The sequence below is a fragment of the Pithys albifrons genome, chromosome 26 (genome assembly GCF_047495875.1).
Source record: "Pithys albifrons albifrons isolate INPA30051 chromosome 26, PitAlb_v1, whole genome shotgun sequence".
NCBI lineage: Eukaryota > Metazoa > Chordata > Aves > Passeriformes > Thamnophilidae > Pithys > Pithys albifrons.
In genome coordinates this window covers 439,213-466,187 of record NC_092483.1, presented here as the reverse complement: position 1 = coordinate 466,187, position 26,975 = coordinate 439,213, and the positions used below count along the sequence as shown (strand labels likewise).

At 45.3% G+C, this 26,975-nt stretch overlaps 2 protein-coding genes across 13 annotated transcripts in view; one reads left to right on the top strand and one right to left on the bottom strand.

Annotated features, from left to right (window-relative positions):
- The window catches only part of LOC139683046 (mothers against decapentaplegic homolog 4-like), a 59,421-nt gene extending 47,604 nt beyond the window's left edge, over positions 1–11,817 (top strand). For 9 of the 12 annotated variants that reach the window (XM_071577778.1, XM_071577776.1, XM_071577768.1 and 6 more), the window contains 2 exons: positions 825–991; positions 11,090–11,817. In XM_071577778.1, the coding sequence (XP_071433879.1) occupies positions 825–991; positions 11,090–11,209 (287 nt within the window). In that variant the 3' untranslated portion in view covers positions 11,210–11,817. Of the gene's footprint in view, positions 1–824; positions 4,745–11,089 lie in introns of those variants that run through there. The other 3 variants (XM_071577777.1, XM_071577780.1, XM_071577779.1) reach the window with 3 other exon arrangements.
- Positions 11,818–13,617: 1,800 nt separating this feature from the next.
- LOC139682990 (RNA-binding E3 ubiquitin-protein ligase MEX3C-like) lies at positions 13,618–26,700 on the bottom strand. Its single transcript, XM_071577691.1, is given in 4 exon segments — positions 13,618–14,005; positions 14,007–14,829; positions 23,639–24,153; positions 26,535–26,700. Coding segments are annotated over 4 exon segments (1,770 nt in total). The 5' UTR covers positions 26,579–26,700.
- Positions 26,701–26,975: the final 275 nt, after the last annotated feature.

Below are 26,975 nucleotides of genomic sequence, written 5' to 3'. Positions count from 1 at the left end.
TTTAAAGAGAGATACTTTTGGCTACTTAGACCCTAGCTTAAAAAACAATCTTTGGGATCCAAGCTCATAAAAATGTTACTCAAAACAATACGGATTACTGGGCATCAAAGTCCTTGACTAATATGAGGATGTGTTTTTCTCTCGTTTTTTTTAAGCTATTCTGGGCTGGAGTTTTCTTAGCAACTGAATTCTAGATTCTTGAAATTGTACCTAAGTACTTTTAAAAGTGAAAGTACTTACATGTCTCAGGCTGCTTTACGTGCCCTAATGTTTTTTGGATTCCTTGTATAGCCATGTGGTTCTTTCCAGCTATCCTACAAATTGCTGAAGGCATTTTGGGGAAATGTGTTTAACTTTTGTCTTTCTTAGCCATAATTGCGATTTGAAGTTTGACAGCTGTATTCATCTTTTTATTTGTATTACATGTAAGTATTGGTGTTTGTTAATCCGGCTTCCTGCAGGTGGTCAGTCTGAATTCCTATGCTGAAAATGCAGCATTTGGCAAACCTCAAGAATAAGTGTATTTTTACTTCTAAATAAGAGTTACGTGCATTGTATCACATAAGACATTGAGTGTCATCCCATCTGCTTTATTATAGAGTTTTATATTTCAGCACCCTTCCGAGATTACATAATGATGAAAAAAAATGTGATTGTAAGAAACACAAATTAATTGCTGCATTCATTATAGCAGAGATCTAGAAATATTGACTGTGGTGAGAGGGAACTGTATGGGAAGTGAGAGCCAAGCAAACAGGAATGGCTAAACAAACAGATGATAAAAGAATGTGTCTGAACACTTACTTGAAACTTCTCCTGTTTAGGTTTGTCAGCTGCGGCTGGAATTGGTGTAGATGACCTTCGCCGCTTATGCATACTCAGGATGAGTTTTGTAAAAGGTTGGGGACCTGATTACCCAAGACAGAGCATCAAAGAGACGCCATGCTGGATTGAAATTCACTTGCACCGTGCCCTCCAGCTTCTAGATGAAGTACTTCATACCATGCCTATTGCAGACCCACAACCTTTAGACTGAGATCCCTCTGCTGCACTGCTTCAGGCCATTATATTGTGAGGATGGTGGAGTGTAAAATACAGTTTTGTTTATAACCCGAAGATATATTTTCCTTTTGGTCTGCTTAATCTTCTAAAACCAGGTTTTAAAAATGTGTTTGCCGCCTTGCTCTTAGCAGAAATTAAACATGCAGAATTTGGATTTCAGTTATTTTCAGAACTTAATTGTCATAATACAGGGCTTAAAAGTGAAAGGTAAATGCCTTACAGAGACTTTACATTATCGAGTTTGTTCCCTTTGAAACTTTACTTCTCTATTGCGGCATCTTGGTGATAAGTCTCACAGGAGCCTTTTGTATGCAGAATATATATAATATATATATATTTATATCTGAAAATTCCTTCTACTACTTAGAAATATTACCTTGTAGCAACTTTAAAGTTCCAGCTGATTTGTGATGTTCTTTTTAGGGAACAACAGTTAACAGAAGACTTTATTTTATTGGCGATCTTGTTATGATTTTTTCAGATTAAAACATAGAAGCTGCCAAAAAGTGAGAGGATGAGACATATGTTGTTGGCACTGATTAAAAGTAGTGAGGAAAAGAAATGTGGGTTTTTCTTCACTAGTTTTTTAAAAAAGATATATTAGATTTTTATTTATAGAGACAGGTAAGTTTTAAAACAGTAAGGAAATGGATACTTTCAGTGCTGGCACTCAGTTTAAATAACATGAAATACCCAGTCTGCAAAGTTGGCACTGAAATTGCATAATGAGCACCTAATGGCAGGAACATATTTTCATAATTACTACTGACTTCTTTGATTTTACTCAAGTAAAACTTGGCAGGTATTTTAAAGAAATCACATGACTCTTTTTACTTGCATATACCATTAAATCATGTATAATATTGCATCAATATTTAGGATCCAGTTTTTGTATATGTTCACCATTTCCACTTGGCAAGATGGCAAACTTGTTTTTATACCTCTTGGTTATTTTAAGCCCTATGCCATCAATGACCATATCAATAGGCAATGACCTTGTATAGAGAATTTATAGTAAAAAAAACCCCACCTGTATTGACTATATGACAGATACAATACGTATGCTTTCTCTCTAGCTAATAGTATAAATAAAATTATGAAAACCCTGATTTTTATAAATTTATTTTGCTTATATTATGTAATTCTGCACCTTAAAACTATTGATCTTGAGCGATGGATTCCTTTCCTTTGAAAAACCTGCAGCAGCCAATGGTGGTAGGAATTATTGTTGGTTTCAATTTGCCAGGAAAAAGTCCATTTTTTCTTACTTTCACTGCTTCTCAATAAAAGCATATCCTGAGGATATATCTTTTTGGCTATTTGATGGGATATGAAGAGAGAGCAGGAATTCCTTCTTTTTCAGCCTATATGTAGAGAGTTGGAGCTTAATTAAACAGGCTTAGAAGGACACAGACTCCAACTGAAGTCCTTCAAGTGCTGCTGATTTGGTCTGCCTGCTGTGCTGAGCTGAGCTGGTAGCACAGCTGGAGTGATTAACAGAAGTAGAAGTCTTGGAAGAGATTATTCAAAAGCGTTTTGACAAGTTTCTTGCATAGTTTCAAGAATCTGCAGAGGGCTGTGACACAGTGTTTAGGTATTGCTTCCCCCATATGCTGGAATTCTTATGAAGGAAGTCAGCAGTCATTGTTTCTCTTAGGTGTGGAAGTACAGAAGACAGATGATTTCAGAGTGATGGCCAGAAATGGATCCATTTTCTCTGTACTTTCACTAAGTGTTGTCTTCTTCAGACTTCTAATGAGATCACTTTTTATTTTCTCTTATGTGGCAACTTCTTGATGTTTGGAAAAACAGTGTTTACTTTTCTCAAGGCCTATAGTTTAAAACCTTTTTCATTTTGCTTTCTCTCCCAAATGATCTATTTTGTCTGCAAAGCAAGCTGCTTCACATTCTTGAGGAACGCTTTCAGTAGAGGATTCAGACTACATCCTCAGAGAAGCTTATTAACCAGCAGCTTGGTTGCACTTCATCTACAACAGAAACCTTGATTTGGGGGATGAAATTAAAAGCCTGACTATATCTTCTTCTTGCCACCCTCCCTATTAGATTGTCTGCCCTGCTCTTACTGCTGGGTTCAAGGTGCCTCGGTGTTTGGAAAGTGTCTAACCTTCTGACTGATTAATTGTTTATACCAGGCTGTTTGATTAGGAGTCCATGAACTTACTCCCTATTTAACTTTGTGCTTTTGCAAGGTGTTTTTCTTGGTGGATGACTGATCTGTAGATGACTGCTTCACAGAAAACCTTCTGTACTAGTTGCTTATGTTTTGATTGTGCCAAACTTTGATAAACTGGTGAAACATAGCTTCTGCCTGATGGTGTCCTTGCCCGTACTATTGTCTGAAAAATTCAGCTTTTAAGATTAAGTTTTTTTGCAGATGTTTTGCAAGTTTCCTTAAGCCTATACCTACAGTGAAGTATTTAGATGGCTCAAAATGTTCAGAATAGAACAACAAAATAATGTCAGACGAGTTTATCAGAAACAAGAAATCATAGGCTCCACATCAGGAGAAATCTGAACAGTGTGAGGCAGTACAAATACTGAAAAGGCATCCATCTTCTCCCCCAGGCAGTTTCCGTTAAGATGCAATTGTAATTGTTAAAGGTCAAAATAAGAGAATCTCATTCTTAGTTTTAATATGCCTTTAACTTAATTTTTGTACTTTTATGACGAGGCATAAAAAGCAGTGCTTAATAGATTGGAAACCCTTCAGCGGCAGCACATTGAATCTTTGAGTCTTGCATTTATGTCTTTTTCTGAGAGTTGAAAAAGAGCTACAGCTACTTGACAGCTGTGATGATCCCCATATACACTGCAGGGAGGGATGTCAAGGATGCCAGAATTGCGTCTCCTTCAGCTCTGAATGTCTCAAATTCAATGAATTCAACAAGTATTTTTTCAGCTAGCAATCTCCTGCTTGCAGTCCTGTTCCCATGTATGCTCTGCTTAGTTCTTTCAATGAAGTAATTACCTCTGTGTTTCTCACCCTTGATTATGTACTCTTCAAAAAACACATTGTACTGGAATACTTTGTAATTTCACTTCATGTATTGGTGAGCTGGGATTAGCACTGGAAGGTTTAGATGGCTTTATCTGTGTTATTGTTAGTTTTGAAAGAGAGGGCAATTAAAGTTAAAATGGTAGAGATGTAGGAGAGGAAAGCTTTTCTCTGGAATGGTTAAAAATACTTAATTCTACAGGAATCCCTTGGAAGGAGCCATAACCACTAAGCGTTGCTAGTTAGAAGTGGTTGTTCCTTTCATCACTTTTCTGGGCTTGATGAGAAGGATGTTCTCAGAGACCTGGAGCCCCTGGCTGTGATATAAACCACTTAATTAACAGCTCTGGCCTACTGAAGACCTGGGTGTCTTGGTTGGAGATAAGCAACTGCCAACCCCCCCCAAGCACAGAGAGAAAAACCTCCCTCCTAACACCAGGGAAAGGGAGGAAAAGAGAGGGGAAAGAAAAAACCACTTCAAACCACGTTTATACTAAAACTACATATATTTTTACAGAAAGGAAGAGACAATTAGAAGAGAGTACAAATATACACTCACACAAGTCTGCAACACACAACAAATTCCCCACTTCTTAATGAACACACAAATTCTACTGTCTTAACTACACATTACTTAAGAAAAGACTTCTTCCCCAGGGAGACAAACTCAAGCAGAAAGGAGAGACCCAGAACAACACAGTTTACTTTCCTGAGGTACCCTGTGAGCCAGTGGTGGGCCTGGTCCTCTCCATCCCCCCTGGGACAGCATCGTGCGTCCTCCCAAGAGGAGGGCTGAGAAGCGACTGCCTCAACCACTCCCACACTGGTTCCTACTTCCCTGGAGATGATGTCATAATGTGGTGTGGAATACAAAATTACTGGCTAGAAGAGGTCAGCTGTTAGCTCAGCCCAGCTCAAGTCAGCTGACAGCTTCGGCCTAGTCCAAACTTCAGAGCCCAAATCTAGGCCCACCTAGGTGAACCCATAACATTCTCCACCCCTTATTCCATACCATATTATGTCACTCATATCTTAGGTTTTCATGCTTAAACACTCTTTATTTTTCCAGGGCTGTTTTCCACCCCTCCATAATGTGGCTAAGAGTCCATTAGGATGGGGTAGATATTTCAGATGGGAACACAGCAGTTCAACTCAGGTCATCTTATCTGATGGTTCATGTCTTTCACTCGGGTTACCATCCTCTCCTCATGAGTCTCTAGTTTCCCACTGGGGTTAAAATAGTGTTCACAGTCAAATCCACCCCTTGGCCTCATCCACCTACAGGTGGTCTGAGGCATCATAGGCCCATTGAGCCAGGAAGAACCCTCCCCCAGCCAGTCCAGGGTGTGATGTTCTTCATCGGCTCGGCTCTTGGGCACATCAACACTGATACGATGGGTTTTCAAAGATTCAACTCAAACCGCAGTGTCCCACCACACATCAACAGCTTACGCAGGCTTCTCTTCATGTCTTTCTCCTCGGTCACACAGAAGTACTACAGTTCACCATGTGACCCATCCCCCTTAGCAGCAGTCCTAACAGCTTTGGCAGCCTCGGAAGCAGCCCCGACAGCAGCACAAGCAAGCAGCAGAGGCAGAAGCAGACCCGGCGGCTCGCAGCCCTGGCTCGCTCGCAGCCTCTCACGGCTCGCAGCCTCTCACGGCTCGCGGCCTCTCACGGCTCGCGGCCTCTCATGGCTCGCGGCCTCTCATGGCTCGCAGCCTCTCACGGCTCGTGGCCTCTCACAGCTCACGGCCTCTCATGGCTTGCAGCCTCTCATGGCTCACAGCCTCCCCCGGCTCGCTCGCAGCCCTGGCGGCAGCCCCGCCAGCGACAGCTCTGGCTCCTGCGGGTCGCTCAGCACTGCGGGCGCTGGTTCCGGGCGCCGCATCTGTTGGGTTCTCTGCAGGGGGTTCCGCAGCTCCTCTTTTCCCTGTTCACTGAGGTCTCACAATGGCAAACACGCTTCACAACTTTGGATAACCTTAAGAATAGTGTTCACGGTTAAATCCACCCCTCGACTTTATCCACCTACAGGTGGCCATGGCACCATGGGCCCATCGAGCCAGGAACAACTCCTCCCCATGCCAGTCCAGGTGAGATGCTCCTCATCAGCTCAGCTCCTGGGCACATCAGCATTCACATGATGAGTCCTCAGGGATTCAACTCAAACAGCCGTGTCCTGCCACACACGAACAGCTTACGTGGGCCTCTCTTTTCTGCAGTGGCTACATTCACAGCAGCCACCAGTCAAGCTGTTTGAACTCACAAAGACAGTGAAACAGTGAAAACGAGCATTCAGCAGTAAGGGAGAGTTGTTTACATTTTCTGTTCTGGATGTACCTAAACAAGGCAGTTATCAATCTATGTTTCTATAACAATCCTCCCGGGAAGCCTGCCAAGATTCTGGGACACCCGCCAAGGTCCTCCGTCGCTCCCGGGTTTCGGCACCATTAACTGTTTTGGTTGCAGATAAGCAACTGCCAACTCCCCCCCAAGCACAGAGAGAAAAACCTCCCTCCTAACACCAGGGAAAGGGAGGAAAAGAGAGGGGAAAAAAAAAACACTTCAAACCACGTTTATACTAAAACTACATATATTTTTACAGAAAGGAAGAGACAATTAGAAGAGAGTACAAATATACACTCACACAAGTCTGCAACACACAACAAATTCCCCACTTCTTAACGAACACACAAATTCTGTCTTAACTACACATTACTTAAGAAAAGACTTCTTCCCCAGGGAGACAAACTCAAGCAGAAAGGAGAGACCCAGAACAACACAGTTTACTTTCCTGAGATACCCTGTGAGCCAGTGGTGGGCCTGGTCCTCTCCATCTCCCCTGGGACAGCATCGTGCGTCCTCCCAAGAGGAGGGCTGAGAAGCAACTGCCTTAACCACTCCCACACTGGTTCCTACTTCCCTGGAGATGATGTCATAATGTGGTGTGGAATACAAAATTACTGGCTAGAAGAGGTCAGCTGTTAGCTCAGCCCAGCTCAAGTCAGCTGACAGCTTCGGCCTAGTCCAAACTTCAGAGCCCAAATCTAGGCCCACCTACGTGAACCCATAACACTGGGAAGTACCTGTCTGCTTTCTAGAGAGGGACAATGGAGACAGTGGTCTCCCCCAATCACCAAACAGGTCTGTAGCAGAAGTAGTCATTGAACCTGTATCCAACTCCTGTGCTTTACCTTTCAGATCATCTTCTTGTAACACTTCTGATGATGACAGCATCCTCTCTGTGTAGCTCAGGAATGACTGCCTCTGTTTTTTTACTAGGAACCATTGCAAAATTCCTATGCCAATGTATATAGGAGGGGCTTCTGCCTCTAAACCCTTCAAATGTTGTTTGTCTTGATAATGGTCTTCATTGAGACATCTTTAATCTCTTCTTCAAAGAGTAAGTGCTATAGAAAGAACTGTCTCCTCAGTTCGCATTTTTACTGCTACACAGAGCAACTGGGAGTTCTGGTCACTTCAATGCAACCAGTTAAAGACAGTCAGATGGGTGTTCATCTAAGTGGGATTCAGACTTCATTTAAGAAATCTTCTTTCCTCACCTCCCTCTGCTCCTGTCCGGCCCCATGCTACTTAACATCTGCTCTATAAAATTATAAGATGCTTAGTTGTTAGGTATTGTTAAGGATGCAATTTTTGAGAGGTTACCTTCTTTTGGTTTTTGTAAGACTTTAAAAGCTATGGTCTTGCCTGGTCCTGTTGATAACAGGAGTATTTCCATGACTGGTAACAGGTTTTTGAGGACCATGGCACTGTTCTTGGGAATGAGATCATCTAAGGGGGGAGACCATGCTGGCTCAAAGCTGCTGCACATGATGCTGCTGAGGTCCCCAAGAACTGACTTGAATTTTCAGTGCTGTAAAAGTTTCACTTGGTGAGACCTGGCAAAAGCAGAACTACTGTCAACAATATCTCAAGAGGTTTTGGCACTGTTGGTGGCTCTTGTGCTTTTTGAGTGATACAATGCTCTTAAATTTGCAGGACTTGTACAAGTTCACCAAAACAACCTAGTGCTTTCTTGCTCTTGTACCTTTTTCTGTGTCTTTTTGGTGAGGTTTGATAGCACTAGGAAGTTGTGATTCAGCTGGATTGAGAGCTGTGAAGTACTCGTAACCCAAAACTCACTGCAAGAGGATTTTTTTTTGAGCATGAAAGCCTAGTCAAGTGTTTCTTCTTTCAGCCATTGCCTTTTGATAAGCAGTCAGCAGAATTCCCAGTAGATTTTTTTGTAGCTTACTGTATGTTTTTCATTAGATCTAGTTTGTGGATAATATACTGTAGTTTAACTTTCCTGAAATTCTGTAACAGTATGTTTTTTATTTAAAAAGGTAAAGATTCAAGTCTTTGGCTTCTTTATTTCATTCAGTGGAGAGCTTTTACCATTTCTGGCCAGCTATTGGAGCTGCTAGCTGTGGTCTTGAACTGTGTTGGGGCTAGGAGAGCTCTCCGGAGCAGGGCTGTGATGCCAGAGGGTCCCTTTGCAGAGTCCCATCTGTCAGATACTTGGGTATAACCAGTATCAAACCCAAAACTGAGGTCAGTGTCCAGTGTGGAAATGTCTCTAGGCACCTGCAGGTGTACAGGTACCAGTCTGGCTTAAGGTAATGGGGCACAACAACTTTGTGGGTATTCATGTTAATGAAAATTACTTCTTTTAAGCCACCAACCAAGTTGTGGGTGTGTGGTGGGGCCTCAGAGGAAGGGCCAGAGACCAGAATAAGGGCTGTGTGGGGGTGATTGCCATCCTGTGTTAAAAGGTGCACAGGAGCTCTACTTCACATGCTCCTGCCGTCAGTGGGCTGCAGAACTCTTCCCAATAAATGAAGTCATGCAATGTAGGAATAAAGCAGGAGACAGGCACTGCATCTGTAATGCTCTGGGTCTCTGCTCATCTCTTAAGCAGCTGTATCCCGGGGGGAGATAAAGGAAAAAAAACCACATAGCAACCCTCTGAATGCCAGTGATCTATGAGCAGAAGGCAGGGTGAAAATTCCTTCTCCACTGCAGATCTGGTGGCCTGTTTGAGCAGGAATGGGTACACTGGAATGTCTCGGTTAGTACCCCCTCTGTGTTTGGGGCTTCACAGGTAGCTGTGGCAGAATGTAAATTGTAAGAATGTGTAAGTTGTCTGTCCTGAGGTGCCAGACTAATAACTGTAATGTGAAAGATGATACCCCAAACATCTTCCTGTATGTACAGAAGCATCAAATCCTCAAATTCTCCACAGATTAATGTCCTGTGGCCAAGACTCTCCTGTTCAGTTGCACAGTCCCTCCATAAGCAGCCTTAAACCAATTTTATCTCAATACCTCTCCAGCGAGCTTTCCAGATGCTCCCTCCTGGTACTGTTAGCAACCCTTTTCTAACTGCTGACTGGTCATTGTTGTGACCAATATAAAGCCATTGGCTCATGCACTAGTATTTGCCTCTAGAGTACTAAGAAACTGTCTATCAGCACATGATGCTGGATGTTTAAATCCTGATACAACCATGTGACTGTAGGCATGGAATAAATCCATATCACAAAGCTAAAGCAGGCCCAAAAAGTCTTAGTCTGATCAACCCTGTGCTGCCTGAGCAGCCTCTGGGGTAGGTGGCACTAGATGTGCTTAGTGCTCCATTTGCCATCGCTGTAATCATCTGCAGGGAGGGTGGGGAAGAGGCTAAAGCCCACCCAGGGCCACAGCAGCCCCTCAGGCCCAGCCAAGCAGGTGTATGGGGGGGTGGGGGCAGCAGCGTGGCTGGTGGCAGTATGAGTCATGTCCCCTTTTAGTCATGTTCCCCATAGCCATAGGATGACAGTAGGGGACAGGGATGCCCAGGGTAGTGGCGGAGTTACCATCCCTAGAGGGATTTAAAAAGCACGTAGACATGTGTGGTAGTTTTGGCTTTAGTTTCAACCAGGCCTCAATTTAGCAGGCCCAAAGGATGGGCCATAAATTAGAAGGGACAAACATCACCTGACTTAAGCAACCAAAGAGGTATTTCATATCATCTGACATCATCAAGAAGTGTCAAGAGGTATAAAAAGAGAGAGAGGAGCTTCTGTCTGTCTCTTTTGGTCTTTGTCTTAGTCCCAGAAGGACACACTGTGCCATCCCAGGAGGGACGGGAGGACCAGGCCCAGAGCACTGGCTTACCACCATGTTATCTTAGGGAAGTAAAATGTTTGTTCTTAGTCTTTCTCTCTGCTTGTGTTTGTCTCTGGAGAATTGAGTTCTCCAGAGTGATTTGTAGTTAGAATGGTGGGATTTGTGTTTGATGGGGAGTTATTTCTTGTTATTTCTAACTTGTGTGTGTGTTATATTGTAGTTTCCTTTAATTTTCTCATTTCTGTATAAATATATATAGTTAGTTTAAGTTTAAACGAGTTTCTAGTCCTTTTCTTTTTCCTTTCTTCCTTTTCTTGGATGGAGGGAGGGTTTGATTCTGTATTGGGCAGTTGGTATTTTGCCAGCTCAACCCAAGACAACATGATACTTGGAGATATGGCTTAGGGGTGAATGTGGCAGTGCTGGGTTAACAATGGGACTCAATGATCTTAAAGGTCTTTTCCAAGCTGAATGGCTCCCTGGGAAGCTGCTACAATCTCTTGATCCATTTTTTTTACCCTTGACTTATGGACATATAGGATGGTTTAGATTGGAAAAGACCTTGAAGACCATAGAGTCCAACCATTGCCCCAGCACTGCCAAGTCCACCACTACACTATATCATACCCTGGAGCAGGCGCCTGCTGCCCTACAGCTCCTAGTACAGCTCATTTGCTCAAACCCCATTTGTTTTCTTAGCAAGAACCTGCACCCTCAGCTATTTCAGCTCATTTTGCATGCATTTATTTTAAATTTTAATTCAGCAGCTTCTGGAAACTTTTTTTCCTGCAACTTTTGAAAAAATTGGGCCAAGGGTAGTTTGGGGAAAAAAACAAACCACAAAACTCCTCACTTTTTGTTTATACTTAAGTTTATACAGTTAAACTTCTTTCAGGAGTGGAGCCCTGCAGCACTGGACTGGGATCTCACCAGCCTGAGTCCTGCACATGAAGTACTAAGTACCAGGAACCCCCCTGGATGGTTGAGGAATATCAGACAGCTCCAGCCTCCCTGAGCTGCTCCAAGTGACAACCACGAAGACAGCAAAACATTCAAGTTAATGGAAACAAATCTTTATTAAGTAACTTTTAATATAAAAATAATAAAACTCTTATAATTCTCTTTACAGCAAATATATCAGTGCTTTGGCCATCATAAGTTAAAGGCCTTTTGTCATAAAATATGTAATTTTTAAACTTTACTAAAATTGAATTTATAATCCCTATGACCTCCCTACATATACATAACAAAGAGTGTAGTAAAATTAGCAATTATTAAGCTAAATCAATAGTTTATCATTCTTAGTTTGTGGTTTATAGAAGTGGTACACGCACCTAATGTCTGTTGATTCCTTGGCTTATTAGTTGCGGTGTACAATGCAATAAAACAAGATACATGCTCGGTGAACATTTGTTCACATCTACAAGACTGCAGCTAGAGATCAGGTTTCAATACTGACATGTAACCACTCTACAAGCAATTCTAGCATTAAAGTTATGCAGTGCATAATATGTCTTCAAGGCAACTCTTATACTGAAAATAATAAAAACAGTTATTTGTAAACTTTTATAAGAAATGTAACTCTTCAAGTGGAAATAAAAAATAAAATTTTCTGTATATTTACTTGTTCAATACACAATTTCTTTTTTTTTTGTTATACCAAGAAAAAAAGATTGTCTTGGGAAAAGAATGCTTTAGAAAATAGAAAAAAACCCATCAGAACTCTACTTTGTGTCTTTTTTTGTTTATTTTTGCTGTTTTAATATATGCCAGCACAGATTTGGGAATGTACTGAGGATGAAAAAGCTAGAAACATACACAAGTTGAAATGTAAAAAGCTCATTCAAGAGACTTTTTTTTCAAGAAAGACAGTTTTGAAATTAAGTAAACTGATTACAGGGCCGCTGTCACAGCTGCTGTCATGAATAATACAAGGGCACTTACATAACTCCCCCTTTTTCCTTTTTCTTACTAAAAATAAAATATATAAATGTGTAAGTATATTGGGTTTGGATGAGATGGAGTTCATTTTCCCATAGCAGGCCTCACAGTGCTGTGCTTTGCATTGGTAGCTAGAAGGGTGTTGATAATACATCAGTGTTTTGGCTACTGATGAGCAGCACTAGCACAGCATCAGCACTGTAACAGTCCTTCCCCAATCGAGGGCAAGATCCTGGGAGGGGCCACAACTGGGACAGCTAACCCAAACTGACCAAAGGGATATCCCACACCATATGACATCAGCTCAGATATAAAAGCTAAAGAAAGGAGGAGGAAGAGGAAGGAATTCATTGTTTACTGTTTGCCTGCTGAGGAACCACTGCGCATTTGGAAAGCCCTGCCGGACATTGCTCGCTTATGGGAAGTAGAGAATAAACCTTGTTATTTTCCTCTTTGCTTGTGCTTGCATAAACTGCCTTATCTCAACCTGCAAGTCATTTTCCATCTTATTCTCTCTCCCCTGTCCAGCTGGGGAGTGATAGAGCAGCTTAGTGGGCACCTGACATCCAGCCAAGGTCAACCCACTACAGTAAGATGTGGATCGAACATAAAAATGCTTCATATTTTGAAATACATACTCTCTAAAAAGATAATTAAAAGAACAGCTTGATTGGACTAACAAACAGAATGCTAGCATCGCTGTAAGTCAAAATATGTGCATCCCAAAGCCCTTACTGTAACTGGATGAAGCCAAACAGACTTTTTCCACATTACACTAAGAAAAGCAGTGGGTAGGAATTCACAAATTGAGACAGTCCTGATCCTCTGAACATACTGCCCTTATCAAGGACAAAACAGAGGTGTGTGAGGCAGCTTCTCTCTCCCTACCTTACTGTAATTTATTATCTGAACCTGCCAATAATGCAGTCCATTTCAATGTCAAACTATGCTTTAAAACAAAAGGTATTTGCAATGCTGAAGAATTAGGCATAAATTGTCACACAAAGCAAAAAATATTTCCCAAAAGCTGTTTTTCAAAACTGGTAGAAGACAGCATCAGAAGTGTTGTTTGATATATTAATAATGCCACATACCCTCCATGGCAGATGAGTACTTTTGCATTTAGACAACAAGGTTCATTGCTGCCAGCACACAGAAGTGAAACACTTAACAAAGATCCTTTAAAGCCTGGAAAATTTGGGGTTTTTTTCCTGTTGCGCAATTTATGAAAACTTCCCCTCACTGTGCCATAACATTACACCAGATGTATCTCTGCTAAATATGCCATCTGCTTACACTGAACAGGACAGAGACCACTTAGGTTTAGTGTTACCAAAGCAGCCTTTTGAGAAAGTACAACTTTAGCCTCATCCCAAGAAAGCCCAACAGTCAGAATTCATTAGAAAGTTTACTAGAGAGTACCATTACACCCATGCCTTTAAGAGTCTTTAAAAGTCCACATATAATAATATCTATATATATTTAAAAGTGATTTTGAATTGCCTGAGTAACAGCTGTCTGGCAAACAGGACACAATGGTGTTTCCTTTTCACAGATTTTGTTGGCACAGTCCAGGCAGAAGAGATTGTGGCCACAGGGGACCAGGGCCGCAATGACTTCACTCTCAAAGCAGATCACACAGTCATGCTTCTGTCTCGACTAAGGAGGTGAACTGGACGTGGAGCCACCATTGGAAGATGAATAGCTGATGGTGCTATTGGAGAATGCGGGGATGTAGATGGGAAGGCCTGCTTGGTGGCCAGTGCTAGATGGGTCGCTCCTCACTCTCCTAGCCAGCAGGTGATCCAGGCTTTCTGGAAATGTGGGCGATGGGCGAGGAGTTGATGGCTGGCTCCCTCGGCATTGAGGCAGGGTCACTACCAAAGCCAGAGAGAGGATTTACAGGTTCAAAAGGAGTCCAAATGGTTTGGTAAGGTGTTGGTAAGGAGTTATACACAGGAGAGTCAACCACAAGGTCTTCTGTACCCACTGAAGGCAGTGTTTCTCCAAAACAAAAGTTGCCTGTGCTGAATGGACTTGTTGGACTGAAGTCAGCCAATCTATTGCTTCCAAAATAGGAATCTGTGGAGCCACTTCCCAAGGAGCTGGAGCTGTCATTCCTATAATTAGAAATCATTCTGGTGTGGCTAGGAGGGACAGGATTAGAAACAAGACATGCAGACCTGAGAGTGCCTCCTTCAAAGCTCACATCTGTCCCGTTGTAGTGGAAATCATTCTCTTCATTCAGCTTGATGTAGCTCCCAGTACGCATGGCTATATGCATCTCTATCTCCTCACGTGCTCAGTCAACGTTTTCAGGCATTCCTGTGACTTCAAAGACTGGCTCCATGTCCCTGCTGGGGGTGACTATGTAAGTATGGGTCTGCTGCTGAATTCTTTTGATTGTAGCTCCTTTTGATCCAACCACCAGCCCAACTACATGGTATGGCACCCTGACTTGGACTGTCATCTGACCTGATAGGTTAGGGGTGCATGGCAGGCCTTCCAGGGGAGGATCGTTCTTGTTGCGTGATGCTCTGATCATAGAAAAGTGTTCAGCAGCTGAGAGAATTTCCCTTTTGGCCACGGCTACATCCTCCGTTCGTCCAGTGACAACAAAGATGGGTTCTTCTCCACGAACGGGGGTCTTAATGTAAGTATTTGTCTTGGCCCTTAGTGCTTTTATTTTGCAACCTGTTTAAAGGAAACACATGCAAGTTTAGCAAGACATCTACGTTTAGAAAGCCAAAGAAAGCAATCTATTTTAAGCTGTTTGAGAGTTTCAAGAAACTGTAGGGTGAAACCAGAAGCAGCTGTTTTTATCTCTGCAAGCCACATTAGAAAAAGCAGTAACAACTTCTACCTATTATTTCCAAAAAGGCCTCTGACACTTATACCCACAAAACTATTTTAGCAATTAAAAAAAACCACTAGAGGCATGTCGACATATGCAACAGTGATGAAACAGACCCCTCTAGGTCAGAGGACATAGAGAAATCATTTATTGAAAAGCATGTGCGAGCTATTATACTCACTGCTGGGGGCATTGACAGAGGTGGGGAACACACAATCCTAAGCAATGATTTCAAAGTTTCTTCCCGGGGCATGCACAGTAGGGCACTCCTTTTGCTGGCTTCTTCATAGACTACGATTCCCAGCAAGCCCTGTGGCCGTTCCACGGCAGCTATCTGGTAAGGAGTTACCCTACCCCCACACATCCCCCTTCTTTATTAATTAACAACAAAGTAATAACCATACAGAACAATACAATTTAGAACTTGAATCTGGAAACAACCTTATTGCAAATACCTATTTAGTCTAGAACCTACTTTTTGAAACCTTTATTAGAACTGTCTACCTTTATGAATGATTAACTCTGAGGGAACCAGGGTCTATGGTTTTTTAACTTCTGAGGGGTTTTATGTAACTGGGATACATGTTGAACCTTTATTGGGGAGGTAGAATGTGTTTAGGAGACTTTATTCAAAGGGAAACGTGTGGACAAGGTAGCATGGTTGTGTCTTAGCGTGTATTTAGTGTGTATAACTAAATTGAGTGGTTTACATTCTCGCTGACTCAAGCACTCACACACATCTACATTTGCCCAGTGGCCATCTCTTTCATATGCTCATACAAACAATTTTGAGAACTTTATTTTTTTGTGCGTCTTAACTGTGAGGTAGGGGTTAGCAGCAATCTTTAGTCTTGTGTTTCTTTGGTCTCGGCTATGTCATTTGGCATGTCTGAGGAATGTCCTGCCTGTCCTGATGATGTAAGGCCTCACACACCGAGAGGGAATCCATCGCAGTTGGGTACCTGTGGATACACAAGCATACCCCCTTCCCCAAGTCACAAAGTCCACCGGCCCGGTCCATTGGCCTGATATTAGGTCTTTTACCATGACCAGTGGCTTGGGAGAGGACAACATGTTAGACTTGTGTTGGCACTCGTATCCACTGTACCCTGTTTCATCACAATTCAAGAAGTGTAACACATATAATGCTTTCCACAGGTGTTCCTGTGTACTCTGGATGGATTCCCCCTTTTTTTGTTTTTGCAACATTTCTTTCAATGTAAGGTATGCCCTTTCAACGATTGCCTGTCCAGTGGGTGAGTGAGGAATACCGGTGGTGTGGGATATTCCCCAATCGGTAAGGAAAGTATTAGTCTTGGCCAAGCAGTACACAGGACCACTGTCTTTATGGTATTTGGTACTCCCAGAACTGCAAAGCAAGCCAGCCAGTGTTATATAACCTCTTTTGCCTTTTCTCCAGTGTGAGCAGGGGCATGAATATACCTGGACTAGGTGTCAACAGTAACATGGATGCATTTCAATTTGCCAAATTCAGGTATGTGAGTGACATCAGTCTGCCACAATTCGTTTGATATTAAGCCTTGGGGATTAACCCCTTCTTTGGACAGCATAGGGATATACTGTTGACAGTCAGGGCAGGACATGACAATATCTCGGGCCTGATTCATGGCCAATTGGAATTGCCTTTTTAAGGATTGGGCATTTTGGTGGAAGAAAGAGTGAAATAACTTAGCTTGCTCTAGAGTTCTGGGAATAGCAACTGTCATGGCAGCAGCATCTGCTCGTTGATTTCCCTCTGCGATAAGTCCAGGGAGATCTGTGTGGGAGCCAACATCCAGGACATAAAATCCAAACTGTCTATGATTGATAAGAAACCACAAAGCATGTAGCTCTGTGAACAAGAAAGGGTTAGATACCTCACAGAGGAAAGAGGCCTCAAGACATGAGACTAAGCCTGAAGCATAGGAAGAGTCAGTAATGATATTCAGTGGTTCATTAGAAAAAAGCTCAAAAGCCATGTGAATGGCAGCCAACTCCAATACTGTACAGACCCCTGGTCTATGGTCTGTACTTTACTCTCCCACTGATTTGTTGCAGGATTAACCCACATCACTGCAGCCTTTTTTGACCATCCAAAGGCATCTGTAAAGAAGGTTATGCCCACTACTGGCTGGGTCTGGCAGTGGCATGTGGCTAGTAAAGGTAGATTACCAATCTCAGCCCACAGCTGATGTTTAGGGAAATGGACAGGTCACCCGTGTAGTCCGCCAGCGCTGCTTGAAATCTCTCATCCTCAGTGAGAAGCCAGTCCAGGTTGTCTTTGGTTGCCAGGATGTAGATGACTTCTGGGTCCTGTCCGTCCACTGTCTGGAGCTGCTCTCGACCTTTAATGATAAGCTTAGCAAACATGTCATTAACGGTCCACACAGTCCTGGAAGGTGAATGAGGTAGGAATAGCCATTCTAAAATTCTTAGGGGGTCTGGTTCTGACTGATCCCACTGGAACAAAAGTGCAAATGGCTGCAACCTACTTGCTACGAGGGCTAGGCAAATGGGCAGGTCTAGATGTCATCGCCAGCCCTGTCCTCAATAGTCTATGAGCAGAGCTGTAATGCCTGCTTTGCCTCTTTTGTCAAAGTCCAGCTTGAGGACAAAGCAGGATCACCCTTTATCAATTCAAACAAGGGATGTAGATCCTCAGTGGAGATGCCTAGTATGGGTCAAAGCCAGTTTATAGCTCCTAATAACCACTGTAGATCATTCAATGTCAGTGTCTGTTACCTTAATGGTCAAGGGCTGTGGGGCAATCTCCTGCTGGGTGATCTGCCATCCAAGATAAGGCAGAGCAAGGGGCATCTTCAGGATGTAAGATAGTAAATTGTGGGACTCGCCCTTTCTTAAGGTATGGTAAAATAGTGGCGGTTGAGGAGGCAGAGACGGTTCAGGCAGCAGTTAGACCAGAAAGCTTACACCGAGGATAAAAGGACTTTATTCTTAGTTACAACTTTATTTTTATCTACTTTCTCCCACACTGTGTCATCCCACAATTGGTCAGTCAGCTGAGGCAAACATACATGGAAGAATCCTACTGGTCAAAAGGTCTCCTGCATTCTGTAGGTGGTTTCTTCCCCTTTAGGGGAGCACTGCAAACTGCTTTCATCCAAGAATACACTCTAACCTGCTCCATATCAATTCCTCAAACATTAGGGGGTCCACAGACCCACTGAGTTAACCCCCCACAACTCCCCCTCTGTGTAATTGTGCCACAAAGGTAGCAGCCACTGTGTTCTGCAGGACCCTTGCAGAAGATCACCTGCACCTGGTGTTAACAGCAGCACTGTTATAGGCAACTAGACGTTGGCTAGAATGTTAGTATTTATTTTATTTAATAAAGAAAAATAAATAACATTATTTATTAAGGAAAAAAAAAACAACCAGAAATTGATTTTAATAAGTGATATCAGTGTCCAGCTCAGTTAGCCCTAGCCCCAGTGATTTCAGCTCTTTGTGAAGGCAAGAGAGGAGCAATACAGTGCTTGCAGCGTGGCAGAGCACTGGACGACCTAGGAGACCAGCTCCCAAAAGGTTCGTGCTGGACCTGGGCCAAAACCTCGTTTATATTCACTTTTTTGGCGTAGGCCACGCCCCCTTGCACAGACGCAGTTCATGTCTTTCGCAAGAGTTGTGCAAACTGTGTCCCTTCTGCGCATGCCCAGTTCCTGTATTTCGTAAGAGTTACACAAACTATGTCCCTTCTGCGCATGCCCAGTTCTGTGGCGCAACATTCTGCGTTGTGTAAGCTTGAGGTATTGCGTAGTAGTTGCCGTTCAGTGGCCGCTGGGCTGGTCCCGTGACTTTCCATGCGGCTGGCTGAAGATGGCGGTAATAGAGTTTCTAAGATGACTGGGCTACTCCACGTAGGGGTCTGGTCACAGCACTGCAGTGGTGGTTCACCCTGATGCGGCCGCGGGGCTGAGGTGGTTCCAGGAATGAAGTGGGTGGTGGCAGCCACAGATACAGTGGCCACTCCAGGCGGTGGCTGATCTGTCTCATATGCTGAACCAGTGGTGGGCTTGGCAGGAGATCGAAATTTTATTTATTAAAAAAACCAGTGAACTGGAGTGTGGATAACTCGGGACGGGGAGAGTGGATGCAGCGTCTGTTCCAAGGGAGAAGGGCGGGGGGGGTCCCGGGATGGACCGAGGTGGGAAGGGGGACAGGGACCGGGAGGGAGCTTTGGCGCTGCACTGTTTGGCAGCCATGGGCAGAGCCGGGCAGGCAAAAGCCGGTGGCTGGCACGAGCAGCCTTGGGGCTGGGGTCAGCACCGGCGGCAGTGCCGGCTGGGTGAAGAAACCGGGACGGGGCTGGGGGAGAAAAAAAGGAGGGGGGAACAGGGGACCAGCGGGCTAGCAAAACCGGGCTGGGGTTGCGGGATTTGATTCCCAGCGGCGCGGCTGGCGACAAAACTTCGGAGCAGGGTTATGGTGTGTGGAGGGTGTTTTAGACGGCGTGGGGCTGCACAGATCCGGTGTGGGGATTGTTTGGGGAGACGGGGAGGCAGCCTAGGTTTGGAGAAGGGCTTTGCCAAATTTTGGGGGGGACCCGCGGGATTGAGACAGAGCACAGGGTCGGGGGGTTGTCCGGGCGCTGGCTTGGGATGGGGAGGAAAGGTCACTATAGCGAAACTTGCGTCCGAGGGTGGGGGAGGCTTGATAAGGGAAAAAAAAACTGGGGGGGAGAAGGGGTAGACGCCGGGCTGAGAAGTACTGAAACCAGGATGGACTGAAGTGGGGGGAAGGGAGGAGGGGTTTACGGGAATGCAGTCGAGCCAGAGGTAGGCTTCTCCCAACCCCCTGCAGTGGGGGTCTGGAAGGTTGTAGTTTCGATTCTTTTGTCTCTTTAATCATGGTTTCTTATCTTTGTGGCTCCTGGAAAAAAAACCAAACTGTCCCACGCTGGGTTTCAACAGATTTTTAAACATATATATACACTTCTACATTCAAATAAAAATCATCAAATACAATTTCAATTTCAGTTTAGCAAATTAATAAATTTCATCTGTCACAAGCACAATTCTCACAACAAACCAACAATCAGGTTTTCACCATAAATAAAAACCATACAGTTATACTCCATCCTTGAAGCAATTTGTTTGTTTAACCACCCTTATCCATCATTCACTGTCTATTCTTCCACTCTTTTTTTTTCTGGTCTATTGTGTAATATAGAATATATACTTAACACTATCCACTGACATTACTAGTTAAGAGTGCACTCAAAACTATAGATGTAACCTTACTCTACTTAACCAATATCTCAAACCTCTATCAAATTAATCTTACTCTACTTATTTAATTAATACCTTGATTTTCTTAACCAATTAAAAACCTTAACAAAAGTATTACCACACCAAACAATAACATTTCTATAAACCGGTTATATTGCATTAACAAATCGTAACAATTCTAATTTCTGCAGTTCTTATGTTATCTGCAGTAAACACGCATAGATGTAGTCCCAGTTGTCCACACCAGCAACAGAGAGAGTTAACGATGGTGTAGGGTCGTGGGGTACTTGGAGAAGGCCATTAGTCCAAAGGCACACCGACCAGGCATGTTGAGAATAGATTTGCAACAGGAAGGCACAAGGTGTTTTGCTGAGTCGCCTTTGTCCACATCCTCCAAACATTCTGCTTAGGTTACAGGGCAGTCCACTTCTCCTGTGGTGGCACCACCCACCACTGGACGAACACATCGAGCAAGAACCCAGCGTGGACCTGTATCTGTGGACACACAAGCAAATCCTCTACCCCAGGTTAACAACTCATGTGGACCAGTCCAGGTGCTCGTGACAAGGTCTTGGACTTGCACCTGGACTTTCCTTGGCACCTTCTCTGTGGAAATTAAAGAGGAAAAATGTGAAAAAATAGGAGGGACATTAGGAGATCTCGGATAAGTAAGAAAATTAAGAGTATATACTGCCTTTTCTAACTGTGCTTGTGGGGATTCTCCTCTCACCCCTCCCTTCTGTTTTTGCAACATCCTTTTTAAAGTGCCATGCACCCATTCAACAAGTGCCTGACTAGTAGGGGAATGAGGGATTCCAGTAACATGAGTAACACCTCACTCGTCCAAAATATTTTTAGTTCTTTGTGCTACATAACCAGGACCATTATTGGTTTTAATTTGCTTCGGCACCCCCAAAACTGCAAAAGCTCTTTGAAAATGCCTAATAACATCAAGACTACATTCACCAGAATGTGCTGTGGCACAGATGGCATGAGAAAATGTGTCAATAGAAACATGAACTTTAGACAACCTACCAAAACTGTCCACATGTGTAACATCCGTCTGCCACACTTGTAGAGCTTGTAAACCCCTATGGTTCACTCCATAATATACAAGAGTGAATTGATCCTGACAATCAGAACAGGAAGAGACAATAGCCCTGGCTTTTGCTAATGAAAGACCAAACTGTGCTTTTAAAGAGTTAGCATTTTGATGCAAAAACTGGTGTGATATTACAGCCTGTTGGTACTTATCAGGAACAGGAGCTAAAGCCGCTCCTGAAACTAAAGCATCAGCAAGAGCATTGCCTTCAGTGAAAAATCCTGGAATTGATGTATGGCTACGTATATGCAAAACAAAATAAGGTGTGTGATGCTGCTGTATAATAGTCCACAACTCATGAAGCACCTGAAAAAGAAGCAGATTATCAATGTCTGATAAAACTGAACCATCCAATTGTGACACTAGCCCTGCAACATATGCAGAATCAGTGACACAATTAAAAGGCTGAGGAAACATCTGAAAAGCTGTTGCTACAGCTTTCAATTCCACTATTTGCTGTGATCCTTCCTGAAAAACTAATTTCTTTTGCCATTTACCACCATCATGCCAAACAACAGCTGCTTTGACCGTTTTGCCTGACCCATCTGTAAACACTGTGAGGCCTTCTATGGGTTTTGTTAAACATAGCTGCTTCTGCCCTGAAGGAATTTCACGTGAGAGCTTAATTAATGGATGATTTGGCAGGTGATACAGAACCTGACCTTGGAAAGCAGCTAAGGCTGCTTGCAGCTCGTAACTGTTTTCCATACAGCTCTCAAAATAAGCTGCTTGAACTGGAACGATAACATTCTCAGGATCTCTTCCCACAAGCTGAACTGCACGTCTGCGGGCTTTAATAATCAAATCTGCTATTAGCTCAAAAAAACCTGGTGCAGTTTTTCTTGATCTATATGATAAAAAGAGCCATTCTAAAATATGCAAAGGATCAGGCCAATCTAAACAATACTGAACCAAAGCCCCGAACGGAATGGCATGATCAGTAAACACAAACAATTTAACAGCTTGGCTCAAATCAATGCGACTTACAAATCGTTGATTAAGTAACAATTCAATTTCTTGCAGTGCTTTATTCGCTTCTGGGGTCAAAATTCTGGGTTCTGCAGGGTTAGTAGAATGCTCTAACAATCCAAAAAAAGGCTGTGAGAATTGGTTATTCCTAAATAGGGTCGTAGCCAATTAAGAGTCCCCACCAATTTCTGCACATCTGTCAGTGTTTTTACAGTGATATCTAAACAAACAGGCTGAGCAGTCACACGATTAGAAGTGACTAGTAGCCCCAAATATTTCCAAGGTTCACTTATTTGAACTGTTTCAGGAGCCACTACTAACCCATAGTGATTTGCTGAGTTGCTGTCTCTTCTAACTGATCAAGCTGTTCCTTTGTTTCTGCCGCAAGCATAATATCATCTGTGAAATGTAAGTAGTAGCAGTCAGGAAACTGTTGTCTCACAGGAGACAATGCAAGGGCCGGAAACCACTGGCAAATTACCGGTGAGTTCTTCATGCCCTGAGGCAACACCTTCCACTGATACCTTTGAGCAGGCATGGCATTATTTATAGCAGGTACCAAAAAAGCAAATTTTTCTTTGTCTTTTGGATGTAAAGGGATTGTAACTCTTTCAAGCACTGCCCCCACGAGAGTACATGAAAGGCCAACAAGAACGTGGCATTACTGATATGACATCATCCCAGTGGCGTAATAGAGACCCCCCGAGTATAAGAACAACAATCAACAGGAAGCCATAATCTGAGAAGACAAGAGCTTTCACACAGAGGAGGGCTACACATGGCTCCTTTCTCCATCTCACTGGCTCCTCAGGTTCCACTTTGTCTCGGTGCATGATATGGAAAACTGTAGGAACAATGTCAGCCCATATCCTGTTCTCCAAGGTAAATTAAAGTCCTTCACCCAAAAACCTTTGTAAAACACAGTCCAAAGTTCCTAAAGTGAAAGGCAGCTTCTCACTAAAGACCATGAGCCGAGTGTCACTGAAGAGCAAGGTCTGTGCCAACACCTACCTGTATGTACCCAGGCTACACACTGCATTTTACAGCTCAAACAAACAATATCAGAAGGTCTGAGCTAAGCCAGTCCTTATCCTCACCTTCTCAAGCACAGCTGGCCTGGTGCCAGCATCCTGCCCCCATAGGGAAGACGGAGTCTGGGAGGGAGAGGTCGGCCCCAGGGGGCACAAAGCTACTACCAAGGCAAGGGGCTCCTGCAGCCGGCCCCGAAGGGGCACACCCCAAAGGTGTGCGGGGAGAGGCCTGCCACGAACCCCAAGAACGGGCAGCAGGCCCAAGTTGCCCCACACCCCCATCCCATCCCCCACTCACCCTGGCAGCCCACGATCTCGGCCACGTGCTCAGAGCTGGGCACAGGCACGCACTCGGTGCTGTTGACGGTCTTTCGGCGGAGAAGCGCCGTCTACTCACCGCCGAGGCTCGCTGCTCCGCCACTGTCGTAAGTGTGGGACAGCATTACCGCCATCATACCCTGAGGATCGTGCGCCCCTGTCGCTGCCTCCTGCACATCGAAGGTGGGCGAGAGCAGGACAAAGCCCAGCGCCGGTAGCAGCGAGAGCGACTGGGCGGGCGAGGAAGACGAAAGAAGCAGCAGCGCGGCCTGGTGATCCTCCTCGAGCTCCAGGTCTCCATTGTCCCCCGCCACTGCCGCCTCCCCTGCCCCGCCAGGCCTTGACTCCCCGGGGAGGTTGGGCGGCGGAGCCAAGCCCGACCGCCACTGGGCCGCCCCTGCCACTCCGCTGCTTCTGGCGGGTAGGCCGTGGCAGCTGAGGCCAGAGAGGCGCTGCTGGAGCAGCGGCAGCGGAGGGAGGCACAGCGGTTCGGCGTGTTATAGACAGCTAGACGTTGGCTAGAATATTAGTATTTATTTTATTTAATAAGGAAAAATAAATAACATTATTTATTAAGGAAAAAAACCAAACAGAAATTGATTTTAATAAGTGATATCAGTGTCCAGCTCAGTTAGCCCCAGCCCCAGTGATTTCAGCTCTTTGTGAAGGCAAGAGAGGAGCAATACAGTGCTTGCAGCGTGGCAGAGCACTGGACGACCTAGGAGACCAGCTCCCAAAAGGTTCGTGCTGGACCTGGGCCAAAACCTCGTTTAGATTCACTTTTTTGGCGTAGGCCACGCCCCCTTGCGCAGATGCAGTTCATGTCTTTCGCAAGACTTGTGCAAACTGTGTCCCTTCTGCGCATGCCCAGTTCCTGTATTTCGTAAGAGTTATGCAAACTGTGTCCTTTCTTCACATGCTCAGTTCTGTGGCACAACATTCTGCGTTGTGTAAGCTTGAGGTATTGCGTAGTAGTTGCCGTTCAGCGGCCGCTGGGCTGGTCCCGTGACTTTCCATGCGGCTGGCTGAAGATGGCGGTAATAGAGTTTCTAAGATGACTGGGCTACTCCATGTAGGGGTGTCCTAGTTCAGCAGGAGGGACCAGCTAACCCTGTGTGGGGGTGATCAAAGCTGTGTATTCTACCCCCTCTATTCATTCCCCAAGGTCAATGGGCCATTAGCAGCAGCTGCCCAGGGAGCCATTATCACCTTCACACCCAGCCTGAGGGGGGCGGAGCTGCTAATGGGCCATCAACAGCTCAATACCCCCTGGCTCCCAGAGTTAATCACCCATTGTGTGAGTCCCCGCCCAGGGGGAGGGACTGAGAGCTCCCTGAGGGTACATAAGGGGTGGGTAAGAAGACCTCGGGAACCTCTCGTCGGATCCAGAGCAGCAGCAGGACCTTGACAGGAGGAGATCACCGCTCTCGCCCAGACCACAGCCCTCGCCTGCACCAACAGGTTTTTCTTTTCCTTTTGCTCTGGACTTGGGGGAACCACAGGGGTCTCAGCACAAGGGCAAACAAACCCCCTTGGGTTTGTGCCCCAGGACACTGGGTTATACTGCTGGGGTTTTGTGAGTTGAAAGCAATTTCCCTTGTGTGTCAGTGTCGTTATTGTAATATTATTATTAAATTTTAGCTCTGACTTATAATCTCTCTCGTGGTGAGTGCATTTCCCCTGCTGGTTCACCTTTAAACCAGCACAAGGGGTCTGGTCACAGCACTGCAGTGGTGGTTCACCCTGATGCGGCCGTGGGGCTTCGGGGGCTTCGGGAGTGAAGTGGGTGGTGGCAGCCACAGATACGGTGGCCACTCCAGGCGGTGGCTGACCTGTCTCATATGCTGAACCAGTGGTGGGCTTGGCAGGAGATCGAAATTTTATTTATTAAAAAAACCAGTGAACTGGAGTGTGGATAACTCGGGACGGGGAGAGTGGATGCAGCGTCTGTTCCAAGGGAGAAGGGCGGGGGGGGTCCCGGGATGGACCGAGGTGGGAAGGGGGACAGGGACCGGGAGGGAGCTTTGGCGCTGCACGGTTTGGCAGCCATGGGCAGAGCCGGGCAGGCAAAAGCCGGTGGCTGGCACGAGCAGCCTTGGGGCTGGGGTCAGCACCGGCGGCGGTGCCGGCTGGGTGAAGAAACCGGGACGGAGCTGGGGGAGAAAAAAAAAGGAGGGGGGAACGGGGGACCAGCGGGCTAGCAAAACCGGGCTGGGGTTGCGGGATTTGATTCCCAGCGGCGCGGGTGGCGACAAAACTTCGGCACTGTGGTGGGAGCGGGGTTATGGTGTGTGGAGGGTGTTTTAGCCGGTGTGGGGCTGCACAGATCCGGTGTGGGGATCGTTTGGGGAGACGGGGGGGGCAGCCTAGGTTTGGAGAAGGGCTTTGCCAAATTTTGGGCGGGACCCGCGTGATTGAGACAGAGCACAGGGTCGGGGGGGTTGTCCGGGCACTGGCTTGGGATGGGGGGGAAAGGTCACTATAGCAAAACTTGCGTCCGAGGGTGGGGGAGGCTTGACAAGGAAAAAAAAAACTGGGGGGGAGAAGGGGTAGACGCCGGGCTGAGAAGTACTGAAACCAGGATGGACTGAAGTGGGGGGAAGGGAGGAGGGGTTTACGGGAATGCAGTCGAGCCAGAGGTAGGCTTCTCCCAACCCCCTGCGGTGGGGGTCTGGAAGGTTGTAGTTTCGATTCTTTTGTCTCTTTAATCATGGTTTCTTATCTTTGTGGCTCCTGCAAAAAAAAAACAAACTGTCCCGCGCTGGGTTTCAACAGATTTTTAAACATATATATACACTTCTACATTCAAATAAAAATCATCAAATACAATTTCAATTTCAGTTTAGCAAATTAATAAATTTCATCTATCACAGGCGGGTTCGGCGGCGCGGGAGGCTGCGGCGGCACTGCTGCTCGGCATGGCGTGGGAGGCGCTGAGGGCCAGGCGGGGCAGGGCCTAGCGGCGTGGAGCCACCATGCTGTAGCAGACACGGCCCGGGTGCCAGGGTCGCGGTCTCACTGCCTTTTGCCCCATGACGCTCCCCTCGGCAGGGCCGCCGCCACCGGCGGAAGGGGAGCGGAGGGGAGCATCGGGGAGGAAGCGGAGGAGGTGGTACCGCTCCGCCCCGCGCTCGCTGACGCGCCATTGGGCAGCAGAGCCGGTTCCTGGGCGGGACTGGGGGTGGACGAGGCCTGCGGGGATGATGTGGAGAGGGGGAGGCTCCCCACCCTTGCCCCCACTGCCTCAGCGTTTCGGGGAGCCCTAGGACGGTGGGACGCTGTGAGTTAAGGCGGCCTAGCTCATCCACACCGGTGAG